The following is an 18,015-nucleotide window of genomic DNA, read 5'->3' on the forward strand; positions in this document are numbered from 1 at the left end:
ATACCCTTTAGGTGCATGTAGTTTATTAAAAGTGTCACGGACCTCGGAGATACAGTATAAATTGTCAACAGGCCTTCGGCGTGTTCACTAGCTTATTGCACATGTCCGAAAAACATAAAGTTCATCCTCGAGATCGTTACTCCGGACAATAGACCGTGTTAGCTGTTCCACTTTCTCATTTTTAGGTTGTTAGTATCTTTCTTCTTTACGTGTACGTGCATTGGTGACAAAATTTCATTTGATAACATGCAATATTATGATGAAACATTGTACAGAATTTATTGATATTTATGTTTTACATCTCTCTATTTTAAATATTTATTTATTTTTTTATTTTTTAGTCTAACCGATGACATTATGCATACATTTGAAAGAAGATAGCCATTAAGAGTACTCGATAAGGACTATAAGAAACAATTAGTATTGCGTACGTTAACAGTAAAACTACCGAGTGATTTAATGACTTATTTATAATTATTTATAAAAATTAGAACAATACGTATCTTGCGATTTAAAAGGTCTCTTAGTTTTGTACCTGTACAAACATGAAAATTTAATTTAAAATCTTCCTCAAAAACGCCTTCGTAATTTAAATACTTGCAAAATAAAAATTCTGAAGTGGATCAATTTGACCCGTTCGGTAGCTTTAATTTTAACGTTTTACATACACGTTAGTTCGATCTTTACCTTCATAAAGAACATAAATTAAATATCATCATTTTAAATGGTGGATATTGTAAGTGTTAGCGACCGTCGCTAACACGGTTTATGGCACGGACGTGCGTGAAGGGCTATTTTAGAGATTTAGGATTTTTAGGTTTTTAGTAAGCATGTGTTTTTAAAGTGTAATATACTTCCTGGCGAGAGAAGACGATTTATGAGTTAAAAAATGCGAGTTTTAGAAAGTCGCTTCTCTCGTCCCTCAATAGCCGTGGCCGTGCCATAAACAGGGAAATTCCGAAGGATAGTTGGACACGTGCATGTAACGGTAAAGATACCGAAGGTCCGCCACCTGGACGAATTTCCATCAGCATTGTCTTCGCCCTCACACGAGCACCGCGGCACCCCTCCCCAAGTGAGCGCGCTAAGGGCGCAAGGAGGAGTGTCTACGTTAAGTTAGGTCCGCTGATTGGTGACTACCAAATGAGAAGAAACCAATCAGCGGACAATTTAGAAAATAGGGACTTGGCGATCAAGAGCGAAGATCGCCAAAGTCAGTCGTTCAAACACGAGCAGTTAGTTAGCAAATATCGGAACAATATAGTATCTTAGACCATTAGCAATCTTAGTGCCCTTTAGAAACCTGAAGACAAGTCAGGGATCCTGTACGTTCAGATGTAAATAAATGTTGAGAAAAGGGGAAAAACAAGTGCAGTTTATTAAGTGAATGGTGAGCCAATTAAGTGAGCGGGTTAACCATTCTGGTCCTTCGAGAAGGTGATAACTAGAAACCAGGTCAGAGTGCATTTGGAGGTACGCGTGTACACCGTGCTCTAACAGTAAGTATTGTTTGCTTGCTATCACATCAGTGACTTCGACAACACAAATCTGAACGAATTCGCTCTTTCATTCTGTTCGCGAAGAAACTGTTAATTTATAAATATTTACTATATTCTTGATATCGACAAGTTCTCTTAAAAGTTGGTATTTTTTTGAAAACATTAATTAGTATTTTGATTCTACCATGATAGCTTTTTCAGTCGATTTTCGCAATAATTCGTTTTGTTTGAATACTCGATTATAATTCACAGAGGAACATATAATTAAAGTCTAATATTCAATACTCAACTAAATAAATAATCACAATAAACATGACAAATTAAGATAGTGATACATTTTTAAATTAATATAATATTAATCTTTTTAATGAATACGTTAAACAGTATATTTTTAAATGTTACTTTATGAAAGTAAACTGTAACAAACTACAGAGTAAATTATATGAACTATCCGCAAACGAATGGTGTAAACCAAACAAACATTACTTTGCGTGAGAAAATAAGTCGACAAAGTAAAATAGCGTTTCGTAATGCACAGTTTTACTTTTGAGTAAATCAACGTTGAAAATTCAATCAATATGCTTCCATTTAAGCAAAGCTTAGATTGCGTATTTTTTTTATTATTGACTATCTCCATTTAGATTATTATATAAGTGCAGTAAACATTTTCGCAACGTTAGTAATCTTTATCCACATAACCTTTAAATGAGACAATAATCTACAGTGAGATCCAATAACGAGACATGATCGAGTGCAAGGGTACTCAGTGAATATTCAAAGTCCATTTTCTCGAAAAAAAGCTTTATAAGATAACATTTTATTATATATTTTCCACTTAGTTTTTAACGAAGAATCAGTCCCTATCCGGTTGTATCGCCAGTTACATGACACCCTATATTATCTGTAGTAGACAGTTAATGAAACGTAAGGTAACAATAATAAAATATTTATGTATTTTAACAGTTGCACAGAACACGTAAGGGAAGAACCTCAACGCCTCGAGCGCTCACACAAAACGGCTTGGAACGACTGACCGTCTAAAAACAAAATTGCACGCGGCGTGCTCCTATGTTGTGAAAAACATACGCCTTCGAGAAGCGTCATAACGACGATGAATAGTTGACGATTACTTCGTTCGACGTTCGTGGTATTTTGCCGAATAACCTCCAAGGTATTTACAGAGAATATACATAATTACAGCATCGGGGATCTCTTCATAATTGTAACATTATCATCTCCACCATATTCCCACCAGGCTCTTTTTAACACACTATAGCGCTCGACAACTAATTGCGGTTGAAGGATGTAACATGATCCGACTATTGTCAGATTTGACGATTTCAACGTCTTTTTCTTTTCTATTCACAGTCCTTTCCTATATCCACAACTTCAATCGCTTATTTATACAAGCTACTATGATCATAATTCTATCGTGTTTGGTGACATTTTAATCAGAAAAACATAAACGTGATGGTGACAGTTTCGTTCATCAAAAGACAAAAATAAAAAAGTTTGATTTTTAAGTTAAAGGTCTCAAGTTTAAGCCATTCTTTTTCCTTCACTGTCTTTTTCTACGTCCACGATGCTAAAATCGTCGTTTCTTGGAGTGAATTCAATTCTACCTCGTTATAATTGCAACTTTCTAGTCCCGTTGAATGTTACAATTATCCTATGTTTTTTGTATTCATAATTCTTTAAGAAGTTATTGCGTGCCGGAAAGTTGTCAGCGGACTTAATCTTCTCATGGTCGATTTTAGATAGAAATTGAAAAACTTCACTAAGTTGCACTAGTGTTTGAAGCGTGTGTATTTATAAAGATATACAAGATTGAGAATTCTCGATGGTTGACTGCGGACTGACGTTCTGATGATGTACGAGACTTGAGGTTGGGCCTGCCGGCAAGAGTGAATACGCGGATTGGTTGAAGTTTACGAAAAATATAAGTGGTAGGGTAGAAGAAGCTACGTGATGGGGACATGGTGTAAATGGCGTAAAAGATTGGAAATTCCACCCTGACCAATTGTCGCATACTGGCGCCTTTCGATGAAAAGCTAGTCAAAATCCAATTTTTAAAAATGCAGCACCGTCTTTCTAACGCAGTAGATTTATTGTATACACTTCTTTGCATTTAAATCGTTTAAAATTTTTAAATATATCGATTGGTTACTAACATATAAATTGCCAAAGTTGAAGAAATTTCAAGCTTCTTAATGTTTCTAAAATTAGAGCCTCTTTAATATGCCAGGGAAAATTTCTCTTAACAAATTTCTTATTTAAAATACTTGGCTATTAAAAGAGATGATACAAGCATATGTTAGCCATAACAATAAAGTAAAATGTTCTTGAATTTACCCTTGTAATTCTTTTCTCAATGTACCATAAATTTTATTAATGTTTTAATAAACCTAAAGGAAAACAAAGGTGCGTTCAATAATAACCAAACATTATTACATATAAATTTTGTCGAGAAATAAAGAGCTTTTTATTTTTTCTTCGTAACAATTAAAAAGTTTGTAAGGAATAACGAGAGAATGTTCTTGACAATATATGTCGAGATCTTGTATTTGAATATCTGTACTTTTACTCGTGTTATTAAACTGATTCCTCTCTTTTATAAGTGATTCAACTGCAATTCCATTTCTTTATGCTGTCTGTAAATTAGAACTTTATTTGTAAATTAGCAATTCATTCCTGATTTTAATAACAATAAAATATTAATAGTTCGTAAAATGAATACACAAAGGTTCAAAAACAAAATAGAAATGCAAAATTGGTATTCGAGCAGCTATAGTGTAAGAACTTGGAAATGAAGAAGAAAGGGAGGGGTGAAAAAGGAGGAAAACAGGCGAGCGTTTAGCTCTCGATTTTCCAGTGGATTTGTTACTAAGGCTATCTTGTACACTTAGCTTTAGACGAGAAGACAATTGGACGGAAAATTAAGGACATTACGTGTATAAATTGATGATGGATCGACTAGCTGTGAAAGATGTGTTTTCTTGTGAGCTGCTCGATGGCGAGTACACTAGATGCCCTCAGAATATTGCATGATACCGGTATAGTCTGTTATGACGCTATACAAAGGATTTCCTTTGACAAAAATAAGTCTATCAATTTTGGCTTGCATTGTGTTAAATCTTACGATATATTAACCTTTAGAAGCTACTATCCAAGGAAAATGCATTTATGCTACCATCGTTACGTTTATAGCAAGATATATGAAGAAAATAGACTTTTTTTTATAACGTTAGTGTGTTACTGCCAATTTGAATTGACACTTAAAACATTAGTGTTACGAGTTACTATTTTCTAAAATAATACAACAACGTAATTTACACGTGGTGAGATCTTACCTGTGATAACACTGTTCAACACGATTTTTGTTTCGTAATAGTCACTAGGTGATCTTTGTAGAGTTCCTTACTCTAAATGTGAAACCGAAAACCAAATTGCTGAGTCACATCCAGTTTTCGAAAAAACTGAGTTTTTGTAAAAACAATCGAATTTTTTAGAGAACCAAGTGTTACATGAAAACTAAAAATGATAGGCAGTTAAAAGTTATTGTAAAAGATAAGGGAGACTTTCCCGAATATGTAGTTATAAAAATTTTGAATATGACGTATCATTAACTGCTTGTAAATGATGATCAAAGTTTAAAAAAGGGTGGATACGCGTACTTTGTACGGACTACTGTTCTATTTCTACGAAAGATGGATTGACTAGTACGAATTTGCTATGCACCATTGAATTCTGTAGACAAACCGCGAAAACAGTTTTCCTTTCGGACAGGCTAAGAAAATCTCTATCAAGAGCGCGTGCACAGAGCTTTGTCGTCACACGGCCATTGCTCGCCGGCCACGGCTAGCCACGCGCTTTATAGACCTGGACCCCGGTCATGGAGATTTTCTTAATCTGTCCGAAAGGACAACCGTTTCTACGGTTTGTCTGTAGAATCCAATAGTGAATAGCAAATTCGTGCTAGCCAATCCACTTTTTGTAGAAATAGAACAGAAGTGCATACAAAGTACGCGTATCTACCCTTTTTAAAATTTTGATCATCATTTACAAGCAGTTAATGGTAGGCAATATTCAACATTTTTATAGCTACATATTCGGGTAACTCTCCCTTATTTTTTACGATAACTTTTAGCTGCCTATCGTTTTTAGTTTTTCCGTAACACTTGATTTTCTGAAAAATTCGACCGTTTTTATAAAAACCCAGTTTTTTCGAAAACTGGACGTGACCCAGAAATTTGGTTTTCGGATTCCTATTTAGGGTAAGAAACTCTATAAGAATCACCTAGTGGTTATTGTAAAAAGCAAAATAGGTTAAAATTTGTTCCACAATGTATTTTTCGCCATAATTCGGTGTTTCCAGTTGGTCGTTAAATGTATTTTGCGTTAACAGAAAATCGATTTTCATCTCGAACATCCTTGAATTTTTGAGTCACATTCACAAACGTTTTTTCTACTCAATTTAGTGAATTCTATATGTTCTTTTATTTTAGCGCCATAATTTCTGAATATCCTGTTTACAGGGTGTTAATAAATGTTTTATTGATGTTATTACATGTAAATTCTAGACGTCTGGATTGATGAAGGTTTAAAAAAAAAAAATGTCTATACAAAGTTGGTTTTGATCTTCATTTTCCGGGTAAACCCCTTTTTATTGCAATGTATTCTATACATTATGACAAAGAAGATCTTAATAGAGCCATGGGTCGTAACTCGATTTTTTTTTGTAAAAGAATGTTAAACTTCAATAAATTCTTAATATTACTTTATGCGTAATATGTTTGTACTTTGCGGTTAGGTGAAATAAGAATTGCATCTGTTGTCGCACATTGATCCCGTAGAATCTACCACGTAGGATCAGCATTACATATGCTTACTTTCTATTTTTCTTTCTCCCTGTTTTCCCTTTATTCCTTGCTGTTTAATCAAATTGTGTTCTGAAGCGGATTCTTTCTCATCTGGCTATTGAAACGAACTTTTTCGTGAAATATTCCGCTAGATTTGTTTAACACGTTTTCCCTCTACTGGCAAGGAAAGGTATCGAACCCGAAAATTAAAAAAAATTGTGAAACTGTGTGTAAGTAGAGTAAGTCAAACCTAGTAGATTGCAATTCTTTTTTGTGTTGAATTTCACTTTGAAGAGGTAAAACCACACCTTGAACAAAATGAAAATTTTCCTTTCCCGTGGATTATTTCAAAAACGGTAAGAGGTAATGAAAGACAGTTTAAACGAAAACTACTTTGTTCCTTCACATCTACAAGATTGTAAAATAAAATTTCCAAATCAATCATTTCCAAAATCAAAATTTTGAAAAATTTTATTTTGTAATTTTATAAAAGTAAAAAAACAATGTATTTTTTGTTTAAACTTCTTTTTTGCTTGCTCTTCTCAAGATAATCCGCGGGAAAGGAAAATTTGTATTATCTTCAAGGTGTGGTTTCATCCTCTCAAATTGAAATTCGGCACGAAAAAAATTGCAATGTATTAAGCTCAACTTACTCTACTTACACACAAAGTTTCATTATTTTTCGAATTTCCAGGTTCGATACCTTTTTTGAGTATAGAACATTATAACAAAAAAATTAGCAGTCAGAATGAAGGTGAAGTTCAATTTTATATGGCCTTTTTTATTATAAACTTTCATCGATCCATACGTACAGAATCCATCTATAACAACAGAAAAATATTTCTTAACATCCTGTACAACGAAGAGTTAGAAAATGTTCGTCAAAAAGTGATATTCCACAAGTTAAATACTGCTTAATCCCAGATATATGACTTTAACAAAATCAAATGATTAAGGTGCTTTTTCTCAGGTGAAAGGCGATCTGATAGATCGTCTAATTACAACATACGGCAGGGTTGATAGTTAAACTGTGAGCTACTATTATACACACCTGTGAATGTACCGTTGTTTTCTGTTCCAGCTTCTACGTTAATTGTAAGCTGGAATGTCGATGTCTCTGACGTTCAAAACTAATTACCTAGTCGAGGTTTTCTTTTCTATCAATTTGTTTATTTGCTCCATGATACGTGTCTCGCGTTTAGTGGCAGATTTGCGTATTGCATTTGTTCTGCACTGTTCAACGGCCCACTCAAGATATTGACGAGTCTCGAGTATCGAAATGAATTCAACATAAGTTCACGAACACTTAATTTATTGTTTATATAAAACAAGGCTATATGTGCCTCGAAAAATCGAAGCTAAGTGTGCTTTCTACAGTTAAAGCAAAATGTGTGCCTTTCGGAAAACTGAAGCAGAGAGTGCTTCCCGAAACGAGTAAGAAGGACGCAACGACAGACAGAGGGAAGTCCGATTAACCTGGTAGTACCTGCCATGAAGGCCTACCTAGCAGGGCCCCCATGGGCGTGGGATTGAGATTAAGCTCAATCAGCTGAGGCCGTAGCCTTACCAGCGTTGCTTCCCGGGGATGACGAGTCCCATGGAAGTAGACTGTTAATAGCACCGAGTTACCTTTCCAAAAACTCTACCAGATTTCCTGTCTGGTCCAGGAGCAGGTGGGACGCTGCTCACGCGCCGAGACCCTCGAAAGGTCTCTGCCCAGCATGTAGGCTTCAACCACTGTCACTACGAATCAAACACCAATTGCACCGGCCGAGAGGACCCGGGGACAAGCACCCATGGTACGCTCTCTGCGAGGGGACAAGGGGACTCGGTACCCTTCGTACGCCCTCGTGGGCAACCGGAGCGCCCGTAGTACCAATCCAATCGCAGGTCTATTGGTAGGACCTGTCCGGCTTCTTACATACATGAATAAGCTGTGCCTGCCATATCAAGGTGTCTCGTCCACACCAAGGGTTGGTTAGACCCTAGCTAAGGACCCCGGGATCGCCACGTCCCGAACCGTGATCGCAACACGGCCCCTGGGAATGTGGCAACGACAGACAGTGGGACCTTGGTTTTCCAGATATTCGTAAAAATATGTCTGGGAATGGGGAGTTTTCGTACTCATTTACAAAAAGAGTAACTTTATGACAATGAGTATTGTTTCAAAAGTTATGGCATTAAAGTTTCGCATTGTGCTAGAAATTTTCGTCTTCATTTTCATTTATTGAAGTTGTTTCTTATAATGTGTGTATTCGAACTTCATTTAGATAATAGGGATTGATATTAGTATAACATAATGCGTATAAAAATTTTTATGAAAATCCTAGGAAATTACGAATTTTGGCCAGCTGTTCGTCAAAAGGCATCATTGTGCGTCTTTTCTTTGCTGGTCAATACCAATCTCCATTATCCAATTATCAGCAAGGGAACTGATTTTCCTGGATACGTGTAGAGGAAAATAAATAGGTGGCATCACGCAAGAATCGGGTCTGGGATTGTTTGCATTTTGTTTTACGACCGCCGTGACATGGTTAGGTACCAATATACAGGATGAGGCACCTAACTTGATCACCTCGAATAATTACTTAACGGTACAGTTTATGAAAACGTTGAAACATAGGATTTAAATAACATCAGAGAGCACATTTTATAAAGTGCGAGCTTTTTTTGTGGTTGGAGGCGTTTCAGAGATTTCAAGGTCATCTTGATTTTTTTTAGATAGAATATCAAATTCTGAGTATGAAAATGTTGACCTTCATACGTCCTAATAGTTATATGATAGTTAATGAAATGTTAGTAATAGTTTGATCCGCGCAAAGTGAATGTCTCCGAGCGTTCATTCGCGAAGATGGCAGTGTTTATCTGACAATGTTTATTAATATGTCACGTACTCTTACTCTGATGGAGTTGTGTACGATTTCCGTGATGAAATTACGGATAAATAAAGTAGTAAAAGTGCAATAACAACTAAATTGCATACGTTAAACATTTTAATCTTTATGAAGTGTTTAGATACTCAAAATGGTGTCCGTTAACACGAATGCAGCAATGCAACCTATTAATTAATGAAAAAGTGACATCTTGAATTGTCTCCGGAGCAAATGTTGTTGGTGGTTCATAATACCCTTTATGTTTCAATGTACCCCGGAATAAATGTTGCTTCGTCCGTAAATAAAACATTTTGTAAAAATGAATTATTATTATGCATCTGATTCAGAAATCAATGACAAACTGCATACGATTGTCAAAATCTGTTCCAATCAAGCTATTACTAATAATCCCATTAATTATCAGGTTTAGGGCGTATGAAGGTCAACACTTGACAAGTATCAACAAGGTCAAATTGTTCAAATTGTTGAATTCTACAACATATTCCAAAATTATTCAAATTAGAGAGGACGCACTTTTCCTGCAGTTTCACCATACTTTTTGATATATCCGTATAGTAAACTACTAATACAAAAGGCATTCGAAAAGTTTCCGAAAAATAGTTATTATGTATAAATAGAATACTATATTTATAATTAATTGATGTGTGTGTAAACTTCTTCAGATTTATTTTGTGCAGTATTACTATTTAGTTTAAATGGAATATACGCTGAAAAATAAAACGTCTTTTTATTTACATTTTTTGAGAACTGTTTTAACGTCCCACGTATTATATGAATTAATTATGTATTAACTTGATAACGGCAACAGAACATTAACTTTCCAGGAGTCGTGCTTTTTGTCTCGAATGGAGTGGACACATTCACGGATCATCATACAATGAAAAGTGAAACGACAAGGAAGAAGAACAAATAAGTTATGTATACCCTGGACACGCAGCGAGCAGTAAAATTCTACAGATGCGGAGTAATCGTTGACGAAGGAACTTCATTTTATTTCTTTCCTGACATTTCTGAAGCGACGCGTTCTTCACAGACTGTGAGCATGAAACATTGTTTGCTCCACGTTTGTAATTATGGAGATTGCTGTTGGCGCTGTTAGTAAATATCTGCCATCGGTACAATGAAGATTTGATACTACAACAGTTGCAAGCAAGAGGGTCTGTCAGCAATGTAGTCGCCAAGTTTTATTTACAGTTCATTCATTGAATCCAGCAAAACGCATCGAAGATTTCATAACTAGCGGTACAAAAAAATATACAGAAACCAAGCGATGAAGAAATAGATGCCCGATTATACGCGTGGTTTCTAGAACAGAAGTTTTATAGGAAATCAGTTACGGATTCATAATTTCTGGCAAAATTAAAGAAAATCTGCAATGAATTCGGTGAATCGTCGGCCTCCATAGCTACCAATGATTGGCTGCGGAATTTTACAAAGTATCATAATATTAGCTGTAAAAACATTGACGACGTAGCAAATGTCAACTCGTATACTGCAGTCTACATAAAAGAAGAGTCTGCGAAAGACGAAACGACTTTCGATACTCGAGTGAAAAAGAATTAGGCGACAGCTATAAAAATGTTAACGGATGCATTTGCAATAATAAACGCGGTAGATGCGTCTTCTGTACTTAATGTTGAGGTGGTTATGTGGCGAGAAGTGCGGTATGCTAATGAACGGGGATTCGCGGTTTTTCTATAATACCTCTTTTAATCGTAGCGAGGAAGGAACTGCCTGAGTTCGGTGTGTGAGTTGAAATACGCGGTACAACAAGGGATTGACTCGCGTCTTGGCGAGGTTGTGTGTGACTGTCTGACTGAGAACTGCGAGCTGAGGACTGACTGTCGTCCCGCCGGTCTTCCGGGTTATATCCTCCTGTCAAGGACAGGAAACAAGCTACGGTAACACCAAAAACGCGAGAGGAAAAATGTGCGTGAAAAGGGCGCGAAAATCTTGGAGAAAGTGTCCGCGTGGCTGGCCGGAAAAACTCTGGCTTGTGCGAATCTGGCTGCCAGATGCGTGAATTGACCGTAGCCAGACTCGGGCAGGCCTTGGCAGGATGCGAGAAAGCGTACTCCGAAATGTACAAAATAAATTGCCTCACTACAGTAATTGCCGTGCCATATACGATTGTGAGTATGAACACACCAATGTATATCAATTCACCAACGTATGCGAATAAATGAATGTTCACCGATAGGCCGACGTATGTGAATGCACCGATGTATTCTGGTTCAGTTACATTTATGTGGGGAGTGAAGTGGGCGAGTGCGATGTATGCGACGGCCTGAAAATAAGCAATCAAAAGGGCGACGAGGATTAGGAGTAGGGCAGTATACGAGGGAGGGTCAGTCTGCGTCCAGCTTCGAAAGAACGTGCAAGTCTGTAACTGATTATACTCATTGATATATTATTAGCGTTTTCTATCGATTTCTTATCATTTTATCCTAACATCGGGGTTCCTTATTTTCGAGAGATCCTTTAGGAAGACTCAGGCGGATAAACGGATCCTACATTTATGAATACAGCAATCGATCTGTAAACAGCAATGAATGTAGGTCCAAATACAGTAATGAATGTAGGTGGAAATACGGCAATGAATGTAGGTGGAAATGCAGCAACGAATATAGGTAGAAATGCAACAACGATTGCAGGTAGAAATACAACAATGAAGACAGGTGGAAATACAGCAATAGACACAAGAGTACCAGCATACGTAGATGAGGTGATGAACGTAGGTATGCTAACGTACACATATATGCATACAGCAGCAGCTGTGAATTCTGCAATGAACACAGATAGGCCAGCGTACATAAATGCGTGGTTGTATGTAAATGCATTGGCGCGTACAAGTATGCCAAGGGATTTGGTTGCGGTCGCTTAGATGAACAATACCATAGTTCCAGGAACGATTGTAGAAACAAAGCGGCAGAGAATAGAAAACATGGAAATAGATGCGCAACTGTTTTTAAAGAATCTCACGCACAAATTGGAAGAAGAAAAGATATCACCTAAGAATGTCTACTATTCAAAGAATACCAATCTGAGGTGGGAAGCATTTCCTAAGAAGCTTCTGGAACGTTGCACGAGGAAACAGAATAGGAAAAGGATGTTTGTTGCCACAAACATAAAAAAATGCAAAAATCCGAGAGTGTTGAAGCTATTCGTGCTGTTTAGAAGTCAATCGCAAGTTCAAATGGATCATACCATATTTATAGACTGGTATAATAGTCATTTTAAGCCAACCGCAAAAATACTTCATTTTCCTGACTAAACTGAAAAAATATTACTTCTTTTAGACGATTCTCAGAAACGTAGTCTCCGGTTGCCCAATAAATTCAAGCAAAGCGATGATAACTTTGAAATTGTATTTTTATCATTGAGTACTACTTCCCTCGTGCAATTGATAGAACAGAAGGTGGTGGATGGAACCAAGAAGTCCTATCGACTTAAAATCCTGTGCCAAGTGTTGAACTTTCTTGGTGGCCTATGTAAATTTTATGACGATTTTGATTTGAAAGATTGCATTGATTTGTTCGGTGAAGCTTGAGCAAAAATGACTTGTGTCAAGCGTTCGACATGCATGGAGCATTATTCAGCAAGGATCTGAATCATGCTTAGTAAAAGATGAGCCAGAGGAATCTTTAGAACTTAACTTACAAGATATTATTGCTGTTATTACTGAAGAAAAGGAACCTGAGGAGACTGTAAATGATTTTTTATTACGGTGTGAAGATATGGAGAGGAACTTCTTGACTGAAAGGGAACAAGATAACGATAAGGAAGAAGATGAGGAAGATGAAAGCGATGATGAAGGTTTCAGTAAGGAAAACATTAACAGAGCTTTTGAAACAATACTAATTTGGTCTAAACAACACCCTCAGTATATATAGTTACAAGTAGAATATTTAAAACGCGACTACGAAAATAGTATTAAAAATAAATGGAAGGAGTAATAAGTATTAGAAGAAACAGAAAAAAACCAGAATGAAGTTTGTGCTGTATACTGTATGACTATATGAAAACAATAAAGTTTAACACTAAGCGTGCCGCGACTGATCAAATGACCGTTTTTTAAATTTGATTAAAAATTCTGCATTTTTTTCGTTCATTTAACTTTATATCAATTCCTATATTGTCCGATTAATTAGTTTACCAATTTTTATGTTTCCTTTTGTTTCTGTTTTCACTAAAAAAATTTATCTTCCAATTTGTTTACTTTTATTTAATAACTAATTATTTGACCGGTCACGGTAGGAACAAATATATACAAAGTGTCGGTACGTTTAGCGTTAATTTCAACAGAAGATTAATTTATATTTTATTTAACATTTTATTTTTTATTTACATATTTTACCATTTCTCTTTTTCACGAGAAATGTGATTTTATCTTATTTTCTTGCTTGACACATTCGTATTACAGGAATTCCTGGTAATGGCAGTAAAATCAACATTTTGCAGTTAGAAGATATTCTTAAGAGTATTAACTTTAAAAAAAGACGTAAATCATCAGTATCTATATTTTTTTAATAATTTTCAGTTAAATAATCGATGTCTGATTGTAAGAAGCTTTCGTAAAAAGAAACTTATAATATATAATTTTCTTTATATTATTTAAGAACTATTTTGTGCATTGTTTTCTATAGATATTAAATTAACACTTATATATGTGCACTTCAGGAAAATATAACTTTTATTTCATGACCGGTTATTTGAGCGGTTATAGTATGAATAGGTATTTACATACAAAGTGTTGATACATTTAAAGTTAAACCAAGTTTGATACGTCACGTTTTTAGAAAAATAAATATACTAAAAAAATTGACACTTGTCGTAGTTGCATTAAAACTTGAAATTCAAATATATCAACAAGAAGACGAATTCTTAGTATTATCACACCTCAGGAAATAGCATTAACTTCAGCACTATTTTTTTGCAAATGAAATTCCTAAGAGGTGCTATATTATTTAATGTTGTTGACTAAACCTTTTTATTAGTTTAGTTCATAATAGATTAATATAAATCTGCTTACAACATTTCTAGAAGAAATGTACGGTTTGCCTGAAAAGTTCCTTGAGTTAAAGTTAAAATAACAATTTTTCGTAAAATATTAATTATTAAAAATAGATTAATTTGGAAAAAATGTATAACCATTATATTTTTTGAATATTCCATTGTTAAAATTATGATGTGTATAAAGAATTGAGGTGTTCATGGGTAACAACTGAAAACGCATTTATTCAGTATTCCTAAAATTTATATTTATGTTCACATGCATGACGTTATTACTACAGGGGTTAAGAAAAACTCTGATTTTACAACAATGGTACCAAAATTTGTTTGCTATTTATTCTTTAAATGGCTGTTCAAGGATATTTTAAAAAGGTATCAATTGTCACATTTTCCAGTATTTTGAAACAAAAAATTGAAAATATTCTTCAAATTTGTGCAATAACTGTATTATATTATACATTATAGTATATTTTCTCCCAAAATAATTCTTCATGAAAAATAACTTAAAATTCTTTTTTAATGCGTTACTCATGTATGTGTTACGGTTCAAGTAATAAATCGGTTTATATTAATAATAACTGTCCATTATTAATACTAATCAAATAAAATGATCAAAGTGATTAATTTGTAAGAATTTACCACATAAACCAGTAAGTATTAATAAATCATAACTATCTTCGATAAATCTAAGGAAAGGAGTGGAAAAATATCGTATGCCTTACTTCCTGCAGTATAGATTTGTTATTTTGCCAAAATTTTTTTCTATATAAATAAACAAGTCATTTACAACCAGATAAATGTAAAATTTTTATGTTGTAGTAATTTATAAAAATAATTTTTATTTTCTGTGGTATAGTTTTACTAATAAAAATTATTTTGTCAAAACTTCTATCTGTACAAAAATAAAGAAATAATTTATAACCACGTTAGAAATGTAGTATAAATTTGTTCATAAATAGTAGAAAATAATACAGAAAATGTTTTTATTAAATGTACCAAGCTGCATAAGTAATTATTAAAAATTACCGGTAAATATAATTCTTACAATTTATTATTAATATTTAACAAAAGGTGCAGCTATTATTAATCATGTGCGGTTATTATTAATACTAACCGGATTTATTATGTCAACTGTAACATACAGGGTGTCCCGCAAATCATGGTCAACCGATTAGGAGGTCATTCTATATGTAAAAATGAGTCGAAAAAATAGAATGAAATTTTTTCCTGCGAGTCTTCGGTTTCTAGAAAATCGAGGTCGAAAATTTTCTCTGTACGTGTACACTCAGTACATGTAGACTTTATGCGTCTCACTATACTTTCTTGTTTTGATTCTTATTTGTATTTAAAGACATAGTAATGACAAAGTGCGGATATCGCTCTTGATACAAACGCGAAGCGGCACTCAAATTACCCTCGCACGCTCCATGTGCGAGAATCATATCCGTATACTCACTATTCGAATAAGCTGCCATATTGAGAAACTGTTAGGTACTGAATAATTATACCGCTAATAGAATAGCACGGACGATAAACCATCAATCGTGGTCATTACTATATTTTTAAATACAAATAAGAATCAAAACAAAAGTGTATAGTGAGATGCACAAAGTCGGCATATACCGAGTGTACACGTACTGAGTAAATTTTCGACCTCGATTTTCTGAAAACCGAAGACTCGCAGGAAAAAATTTTATTCTATTTTTTCGACGCATTTTTACATATAGAATAACCTCCTAATCGGTTGACCATGATTCGCGGAACACCTTGTATATACTATACATGTAAATGATGGTAAGTATGTATTTAGTATAACAAAATGTGTAATACGTATACATATATGTTGCACATAATTTGTATAATTACATTTATATTTTCGTTAACTTTTGTTGATAAGTATGTAAGGAACGTTCTCTCTGAACATACATGTATAAATTTATTAATATGTAATGTACATACCCTTCGTTTGCTCCGTATACTCTCCAATTGTCCTGCTGTGTTTTCGCCGATACTTTGTGAACCCCACAATTCCAAACCAATTCTGGCATATGTAAATGTCATTGATCCAATTGGTAAGAAGTATGTCAGTATCATGAATATAACATTGTACCTGGTGACAGAGAATATAAAGATTGATAAAAAAATACATTAAAAAGCATTTCGTTTTTACAGGTAGTCAGGGGCATAAAAGTTACGATAAACGTAATATCACGTTTCATCTGACGGTGTCATATGATTATTGTAAATTAAGTATAATTGTGTATTTTTCTTATGTATATTATTAATTGAATAGTATTATCAAATATTGCCAAATCACTAAACAATTATAATGAATATCAAAAATATAATAACAGGAAGAGATAATTCATTGTCCATAATGTATATAATTCGTAAAATTCAATTTTATCCTTTGAGTTGCGAATACCGAAATTATTTCTCCAGAACATCTGTTTAATAGTTGCACGGAGCTTAATTGGAATTAAAATCTAAAAATTAATGAATAAGTGAGTTTTTAAGTCAAAAGTATATTATCTCATTGTTTTCTTATTAAAAAGGTCATTAATCAAATTTGGTATTTAGTATTAATTTAATATCAATTTAGTTATCAAGTATTTCTAAGAAAAAATATGTCTATCTGATTATTTCTACTCATATGTTTATTGTGTTGTTATAAAAGCGTCTAAACCTCCTTAAGGTGTTAATCGGTATTTGTATTTTTTATGTTTATAATAAGCGAACAAACCGAGTATACGTCATTATAATGTGCAATATAATAATTTTCTGCCAGTCTACAACTTCTGTGGTTTCCAGTTAAAGAACTCTAAATAATTTTTGTCAGTCAATAGAATTTAAGGTATTTGACACAAGTTGAATAAAATACTTATCGAAAGGTGCCACTTGCATAACGAAAGTGTGAATATTTACGGTCTTAGTTTCAAGATTTATTATTTTTTTCGCACTGCTAAACACCGAGTTTATTCTTTATTTTTAGTTTTTGCAAATGGTGTGTTAGTTTTGAATAATGAATTCTCAAAATTGTAGTAATGTGATGTATTACTGATGAATGTATTTCTCCAAAAATTAAAGAGCACAGAGACAGTTTATTCTGACAATGTTAATAAAAGCAATGAAAACAGTATTTAGCAGTGAATATTGACATTTTTATTATACAATTGAAAAGTTTTTATGAGTATAAGGAGTCTTCTTGTCTTTCTGAAAATGGAAAAAGTATCGCAAAATTTTGTGCATTATTGTTCATATAAATATACACATAACTTCAAATTTTTTAAATCACTCTTTTGATAATACTGAAAATCATACCAAACATATCTGTGCATATGTACCTACAGGCTTGTACTGTTCGCCTGTCACGCTCGTTTCGACTACCATCAGGCTAAAACTGCGCAGGGACAAGGAGCCCTGCTTTCCTCATTATAAGGCTTGGCCAACAACAACTGTTGTTCTACAGCTATTGACGCGAGCATCCTGAACGGAAGAGTCCCCTTGTCCCTGTGTAATTTTAGTTTGTGTGTAAATAGAGTAAATCAAGCCTAATGTATTGTAATATTTTTTCTCCTTAAAAATTGTAAGAAAAAAATATTATAGAAAAAATACATTGTTCTTTTACGTCTATAAAACTGCAAAATAAAATGTTTTGTGAGTATTGCTTTCGAGTTTTAACCCTTAACTCTAGGAGGACCAGAGGGAGGTTCTTCGAACCCATCGTATCGAAAATTTGATAAAAACATT

At 34.1% G+C, this 18,015-nt stretch overlaps 2 protein-coding genes across 12 annotated transcripts in view; one reads left to right on the top strand and one right to left on the bottom strand.

Moving 5' to 3' along the window:
• LOC116425661 (tachykinin-like peptides receptor 99D) overlaps nucleotides 1-18,015 on the bottom strand; it is a 603,076-nt gene that overhangs the window by 90,815 nt on the left and 494,246 nt on the right. For all 10 annotated transcript variants that reach the window (XR_004234739.2, XM_031973679.2, XM_031973677.2 and 7 more), the window contains one exon: nucleotides 16,225-16,375. Coding sequence is in view for 9 of the 10 variants with exons in the window: in XM_031973679.2 (XP_031829539.1) it covers nucleotides 16,225-16,375 (151 nt within the window). In the remaining variant the exon portion in view is untranslated. The remainder of the gene's footprint in view (nucleotides 1-16,224; nucleotides 16,376-18,015) is intronic.
• LOC116425664 (uncharacterized) lies at nucleotides 269-13,429 on the top strand. 2 transcript variants are annotated; one of them, XM_076373015.1, is made up of 5 exons: nucleotides 269-1,499; nucleotides 2,463-2,670; nucleotides 10,077-11,384; nucleotides 11,453-11,990; nucleotides 12,153-13,429. In XM_076373015.1, the coding sequence occupies exons 4-5, from the start codon at nucleotides 11,801-11,803 to the stop codon at nucleotides 12,524-12,526; spliced, it is 564 nt and encodes a 187-aa protein (XP_076229130.1). In that variant the 5' UTR covers nucleotides 269-1,499; nucleotides 2,463-2,670; nucleotides 10,077-11,384; nucleotides 11,453-11,800; the 3' UTR covers nucleotides 12,527-13,429. The 2 variants fall into 2 exon arrangements, with proteins under 2 accessions (XP_076229130.1, XP_076229129.1); XM_076373014.1 differs by having other exon boundaries at nucleotides 10,077-11,990.

This window comes from Nomia melanderi, chromosome 13 (genome assembly GCF_051020985.1).
Source record: "Nomia melanderi isolate GNS246 chromosome 13, iyNomMela1, whole genome shotgun sequence".
Lineage (NCBI taxonomy): Eukaryota > Metazoa > Arthropoda > Insecta > Hymenoptera > Halictidae > Nomia > Nomia melanderi.